Source organism: Ictalurus furcatus, chromosome 28 (assembly GCF_023375685.1).
Source record: "Ictalurus furcatus strain D&B chromosome 28, Billie_1.0, whole genome shotgun sequence".
NCBI lineage: Eukaryota > Metazoa > Chordata > Actinopteri > Siluriformes > Ictaluridae > Ictalurus > Ictalurus furcatus.
The window spans coordinates 11979161-11986660 of record NC_071282.1 but is presented as its reverse complement, the minus strand read 5'-3'; the positions used below and the strand labels follow the sequence as shown (position 1 = coordinate 11986660).

The window sequence follows — 7500 nt, the reverse complement described above, 5'->3', positions numbered from 1 at the left end:
AGACACATTAAGAGCCAGGGGGGTGTAAACTTTTGAACAGGATGATCGGTGTAAATTATTATTTTGTCTTCTGGAAGACATGTAAATATCATATGTAGCTTCTGAGGAGCAGTACTAAATGGGGGAGAAATAAGATCTTTAAACAAAATAGTTTATGCCAATAATCCTGTTTAAAAGTTTACACCCCCCCACCTTCTTGTTGCCTTCTTGAGCATCAATGAATGTTTGCAGCTTTTGTAAAAGCTGTGTACGAGTCCCTCAGTTGTCCTCGGTGTGAAAAGATGGATCTCAGCATCATATAGTCGCTGTTGGAAAGGGGTCGAATATGCAGAAGATGCTGGAAAAGCAAAGAATGTTCAAGACCTGGAGGATTTTTTTGAAGAACAGTGCGCAGTTTAACTGCTCAGGACAAACAAGGGACTCATGAACAACCATCATATCCTCCAGGTAACGACACACAGTATTAAGAATCAAACGTGTGTAAACTTTTTTGAACTGGTGCATTTGTGTAAATTCAGTTATTATTGTGTCTTGTGGACTATATGTAAACATCTGTTATGTGAAATATCTTATTCAGGGTAGTAATTTTATCACTTTTTATGATCCCTGTTATTTTTTTCAGAATTATTAACATTTTGCAGATTCTGCAAGGTGTATATAAACTCATGACCTCAACTGATTTTCACTTTGCTTAACAATTTCAACTTCTGATCATGGTGCCAGTGGGACATGGCCCTCGCTTTTTTATGCCTACTTAAAGAGAGCGACGCGGCAGCACTTTAGTCCTTTAATCTGTCCAGCTCTCTCACTTCCTCATCTGTACACTCTGCTCAGACAGATCAGGTTCCAAAGCTTCACCTTTCATGGCGTAGATCGCGAACTAGCCGAGCCGTAACTCGGTGCAACCGGGTCAGATAGCTGCACTGCATTCTGGAACTTCTGAGTTAAACGTTTGCTGTCTCCACTACTTCTACGTTGAATTAAACGTTGCTGGAAAATGATTAGACAAACAAGAAGCTCTTGTTTTTTTTTTGTTGTTTTTTTTTCTACAAGCCAACAGTGCGACCTGAGCATGATTCCCTACTTAACTCAGCTGTTACGTTGTTCTTGATTGAAAACGGATATTCCTTTCAGGTAATGTCATGACAAGCAAATCGGCCCTTTTGAACGTTTGCTACCGTTTGTAAATAATCCAGGGCAAATCTCTCTGCTACTAAAGACCGCGCCTTCTCGTATCCTTCGCTCGCGTTCCAGCCCCACCCCTCGACAACATGACAAAATATTGAGAGAGGAGAAAACAAACACGAGCGTTACATTATTTATTAAATTAAAATGTCCTGGCGCACTTTTCAACAGCTGGAACTGCACACGCACACACATTATAAAGTAATTACAAACTGGTTAAACATCGATAAAAACAGACTCGGTTGCGTCATTTTACCGTCAGGCGTTTATTCACAAAGAAGAACCGCTTCATTTGATGTGCATAATGCTGCATTTTTTTTTTTTAACATTACCAGCACTGACGATGATTTTAATTTGGCTTAGTACAGACTTGTTTTTTTTTTTTTTTTTAAAAAACAGCACAGGACGTACAGTGTGGCATTCATGTTATAACACTTCCTGTATAGGAGGTTTACACACTTTATAATGCAGACTTGAGGGGAGGAAGGTCGTCTTACCTGAGTTGTGCGCGTTATGAGTTGTTCGTTGGTTGTGAGAGCGAGCAGATACTCCTGAAGTATGCCCTGCTCCTGAAGGAAAAAAACAACAACAAAAAAAACAGAGCAGCCATGTGTCAGCTAATACTCCACAAAACTCCAATCTCCAATAACGTCAGATATGTAATCATACAGTGTACAAACTGTTTAGATTTCAGCACAGAATCCTGGAAAACATAAATGTGCACATCACCAGGATAACATCTACTTAAATCATCTAATGCAATAAACAACATGATCAATGATGGCACCAAAGTCATCCCTTATCTTGTGCCGGGGCTGGCATTTCATCTATTTGTACACCGACAAATTGATTTTCCAACATTCACTGGCTATGAAGTGGAGGACTTGCAGACAGACCAGCTAGCTCGGAGATAGATAAGAAGCTTGCAGTGTTTATAAAGAGAGACTAAAAGCGGGATTGGGGCAGAAAAATGTCCTGCAGGAGACATCGTCCTGATTCAAGCCAGACTCCGTTTCGCCTCTGTTTAAACCGCTCCGGTCTTAATGCCATCTACGGTAAGAAAGTGCACCGTTCCCTGAACCTTTCCTCGTGATGAACTTTTGTGGAACGTTGCTAAGTGATTGTGTTTTTTGGCAGTACATGAGCTTCGTTCTATCTAGACAGTTAACGGTAAAACAGCCTGGAATTACACAGAGCCTGAGTGAGCTGTACTTGCTTTAGATGCTGTATGGGAACAGGGCATCACTGATCGTGATGCATCTTTAAGGACAAATACAATGACAACCTGCAGTGTACAGGCATACATGGAGTAGAAATGCTGAACCAGTTCACTAATAAACCTGATTGAAAACAGCACGGTTCGGAAGCCAGTGACCAATGAACCATGTTCTGCTGGTCACAGCGCTTTTATAATAATAAAATAGCTGCCAAACATAAAAACACCAGATGCTTCCAATACCTTCCCATGTTAATCAACGTACCACGGTTAAGGCTGTGGGTTACTGATCAGAAGGTCAGGGGTTCAAGCCCCAGCACCACCAAGCTGCCACTGTTGGGCCCTTGAGCAAGGCCCTTAACCCTCCCTGCTCCAGGCACCCCGTATCACGGGGGAGCCAGTTTCTTCACATGTACAGTATATGTGACAATAAAGGCTTCTTCTTCTTCTCTTGTAGCCCAGACATGTGCAGCGCACGTAGCATTTTTTACTGATTTCAATTTCTGCTGCATGCCACAAGCAAAACGTCTGGCTAGAAACAATACAAATGCAATATTTATCCAGTCTAGGCCCATAATCTAAACAGCACAAGCTATATCTCGGCCTTTGCCTCAGGTAAAATCCAAACTGTCATTTCCAAACTACTGCGAGACTGAACGACTCCTCATAATCGTACCATCAAAATCTCCCACAATGGTGTGTCCTTTATTGAGCGACCTTTAAAAATGGAAAAACGGGTGTAATATGTAAAGATAAAAACATGACGGGACGTGCTGGTAATCACCGGCCAGGTGGTATGATGAAGTAAAACGTGAAGTGGAGAAAGTTACAACCCTGTAGCTGATTATTTTCAGAGAGTTTTATTCCTCTTGTACCACACCGATCTACAGACGCCTGCGATTTTTTATTTATTACTGAACGACTCAATACCGTTTATACTGTTAATAGCTACAAGGGATGGGCGATATGGGCTTAAAACTATATCGCGATATTTTCTGGTATTTATTGCGATAACTATATCAGTGATGATATAAATATAGTACCATGCACCACTGTTTTTGGCTACAAGTGATAGCTGTGATCTTGAGTGCCTCAGAAACACAAACACTGATCTAAAAATAAAACTGATTTTCTGTAACTAAACCAGTTCCAGATTGTAGAGGTAGCTTCTCGTTTAGTGGTAAACTCCTCCTCAGCTTCATGTCCGCCTTCCGCCGTACTTCTTTTCGCCCTGCACGTGAGCTGCGAATGGGTCGTAGACCATTGCTCACAGAAATACGTCATTAACTAGGATTTATCGTTATTATCGCGGGAAGACTCGTTCTTATTGTGGGGAGAATTTCTACCGGTATATTGTAAACGATAAGATATTGCCCATCCCTAATAGCTACATGTTGGAGAACAGAGGCGTTCAAATTGTGGGACACGACCCAAGAAGTTTCTCAAAAAAAAAAACAAGAAAGAAAGGGGGCGAAAAAAAAAAAAATGGGGCTCATGGGGATTTGTCATTACTGAGAACCCGGAACGCCTAATGTCCTCTATCCTGAAGATTTTTCTGCGCTGGTACTGGAGACTCCTTCCGTAAACGTTAAATAACCGTCTCCTTACAGAAAACTTCATTATTCATTTTTTCCGTATCCACCATACAAGCCTGTCTGATTCTGAAAATTAAACAGCACTGCAATGAACTCACTAATTTTATGTGTTTAATTGTATTCCTTTATTAAATAAACAGTGAACTATTTTGAAACATGTCAGGTCTGTTATTTCGTAACTGTAGTACTGACACTTCACATTTATGGTTAAGAGAGTGTAATATTTTTACATTCATACTATAATTTAATATAAATTAAATAAATAATGGTACCTTTTTAAAAAAGTGAGTCAACCAAAGACAATCTTAGGTTGTGTGGGCTGCTAATAACTCTCAACATTATTTGAATTCCTGTGACGTCGTCAGGTTTCGTGCTCATACCTTGACAACTGAGTGTCACTTTTTTTTTTTTAATCTCTCCAGCAATGGTTATGTAACAGACCTCTGATACGAATACATGTGGCAAGCAAAACGTCACACTGACTTCACCTCATATTGACTAATAGTTCTGCTTAAAAAAAAAAAAAAAAAAGAAAGACAGGAAACCCCTTTAAAAACTTAACTTGAATTAGCATTTTACCTGTGACTAGCAATATTAGCATGCGAAGAGTTTTCTCAGCTCTGATTTATCTCTAAAGGACATTTTCTTTTTTGTATTTCAGCCACCATAATACATTCTCCAAAGCGAAATCCGAGCCAAGCGTACAGTTCTTATCCCAATATAGCTCGTCAAAGCTAAAATGCTAATTCACTGCTAAGTTCTGAAGAGGTTCTTCAAGGGGATTTTCTGTCTTTTTTTATTTATTTATTTATTTTAAATGATCTTAAATTACACACAGAGTAAAAGTATGTGTGCACTGAGTGTGCATTCCAGGGCAGTGTGAATGTGTGTGTGTTAGATGTCTACTGTATATACACTGATCAGCCATAACATTAAAACCACTGACAGGTGAAGTGAATAGCATTTATAATCTCATTACACTGGCACCTGTCGAGGGGTGGGATATATTTATTAGGCAGCAGGTGAACAGTCAGCTCTCGATGTTGATGTGTTGGAAGCAGGAAAAATGGGCAAGCGTAAGGATCTGAGCGACTTTGACAAGGGCCAAATTGTGATGGCTAGACGACTGGGTCAGAGCATCTCCAAAACAGCAGGTCTTGTGGGGTGTTCCCAGTATGCAGTAGATAGTACCTACCAAAAGTGTCCATCACAGTTAGTACCTGCCACTATACACCACCGAAAGCGCCTACAATGGGCACATGAGCATCAGAACTTGGACTATGGAGTAGTGGAAGAAGGTGGTCTGATGAATCACGCTCTCTTTTCCATCATGTGGACGGCCGTGCGTGTCGCTTACCTGGGAAAGAGGTGGCACCAGGATGCACTATGGGAAGAAGGCAAGTCGGCGGAGGAAGTGTGATGTTCTGGGCAGCTGGGAAACCTTGAGTCCTGGCATTCATGTGGATGTTACTTTGACACGTACCATCTACCTAAACAATGTTGCAGACCAAGTACACTCAATCATGGCAACGGTATTCCTTAATAGCTGTGGCCTCTTTCAGCAGGATAATGCGCCATGCCAAACTGCAAAAATTGTTCAGGAATGGTTTGAGGAACATGCCAAAAATTTCAAGGTGTTGACTTGGCCTCCAAATTCCCCAGATCTCAATCTGATCGAGCATCTGTGGGATGTGCTGGACAAACATGTCCGATCCATGGAGGCAGCACCTCACAATTTACAGGACTTAAAAGGATCTGCTGCTAACGTCTTGGTGCCAGATACCACAGCACACCTTCAGAGGTCTTGCGGAGTCCATGCCTCGACGAGTCAGAGCTGTTTTGGCGGCACAAGGGGGACCTACACAATATTAGGCAGGTGGTTTTAATGTTATGGCTGATGTAAATATAAGTGTGTAACGAGCACTTGGTTTACTCTAAAAGCCGTCAAGATGTGCTACTGCCCTCTAATGGAGTTCTTTTCTTCATTCCTCTCTCGCTCTTTCAAACACACACACTCGGTTCTCTGGTCAGTTGAGCAGGTGGACAGGATAAACACTGTGTGTGTGTTCAGCACTACTCCTAGAACTAACACTTACTGTATACACTGAGTAATGTGATACATGCAAACTCACATGATTGGAAGTGGACTTTGGTGCTATGTGTGTGTGTGTGTGTGTGTGAGGAGGAGGGGAAAGTCTCACCAAGGCTTTGGTCTCAGCAATGAAGAAGAGTTCAGTGAGGGCTCGATGAAGAGGCAACAGGACAGTAATGCAGGTGGGATCCTGATTCACGCCACCCTCCATGGTGGTAAAGAGCTGCCAGAGCGGCCTCAGAAGGGTCAAATCACAGCCCCTGCAACACATACACACACGTACATTTGTCTTTCTTCCTTTGTTCGGATTTTCCATAGACATAATTATTAATGCCACTGATAATGCTTTGCTCCACCAAGACCTAACAATAGTCTTAACCTCTAAGCAAAACCAAACCTTGTGGCTCTTTTAGCTCTTATTTCTTAAATAGTTATTTTGCAGTTTTCCTCAGATATTCCTATCCTTGTGGGGATGCTTTGGTCCCCACCAAGATCTAAAAACACACATGGGTGGTTGAACAGGAACATGAAAGGACAGTCAAGTTCCTTTGAATTTTAATTATTTAAAACATTTACTATTTGAATATTAATGAGACTATTATTTTATTCAGCTACACACAGCGAGAACATTAGCGCTAGTAATACGTTCAGATCATATTATCTACAGAAGTTGAAAGAGTTCTGCTTTCTCAAGCAACCCAAATAATGAGGTTTCAGAACATTTTTAAATCATTTCGATTCCTTTACCCTTAGTGTTTCCGTTCTTTTCATATTTCAATCACCTTGACATTTCTTAGGCTTAAAATCTGTCCCCCCTCCCCATTACTTAGACCTATTCACTATATATGCTCACTGCATAGTGTGTAACGGTGTCGAACATATGTAATGCGCTATACCCCCAGCATCATTTGAGATTCAGCTACAGAAAAAGCTAGTTACATGTAATATTATTTTTACATGACAAATTTTGTATTCTAAAAATTTTGATGTTTTTGTCCCATGGAGAATGAATGGGGAATAAACACGGGTGTCACAGCTTGGACATCATTCGGCTGACATGCTCGTATCACAGATCCTCTCATACATCTTAGGGAGTAGACCTGGCATATACACATCGCGTTTTGGAAAATGGCACTATTCCTGCACCATAGACAATAATGAGAAATGATTTTTTCCCATTTTCTCCCCAACTCTCACATCATTAATGAAACAGACATGAATGACATGTCCAAGGCTTTGGCTTGGTCCAGAGAATCAGGAAATCCCATTTGGAAATTGATCCCATGTGCAAATGATATGGAATTTCCCATCAGGATTCGCAACACACGCTAATGTAAAATGAGCCTAGAGGAGCAAACAGAGACACCGTGTAGATTTAATATTTGCATTGGAAATCCTCGGGACCTTACTAG

General features: G+C 41.0%; 1 protein-coding gene across 3 annotated transcripts in view; it reads right to left on the bottom strand.

The window, feature by feature from the left end:
- The window catches only part of zzef1 (zinc finger, ZZ-type with EF hand domain 1), a 91943-nt gene that overhangs the window by 5988 nt on the left and 78455 nt on the right, over window positions 1-7500 (bottom strand). For 2 of the 3 annotated variants that reach the window (XM_053618599.1, XM_053618600.1), the window contains exons 51-52: window positions 6198-6348; window positions 1-1754 (exon numbers count right to left, since the gene is read on the bottom strand). The exon at window positions 1-1754 is cut by the window's left edge and continues 1607 nt beyond it. In XM_053618599.1, coding sequence (XP_053474574.1) covers window positions 1545-1754; window positions 6198-6348 — 361 coding nt within the window. In that variant the 3' untranslated portion in view covers window positions 1-1544. The remainder of the gene's footprint in view (window positions 1755-6197; window positions 6349-7500) is intronic. The other variant, XM_053618601.1, reaches the window with a different exon arrangement.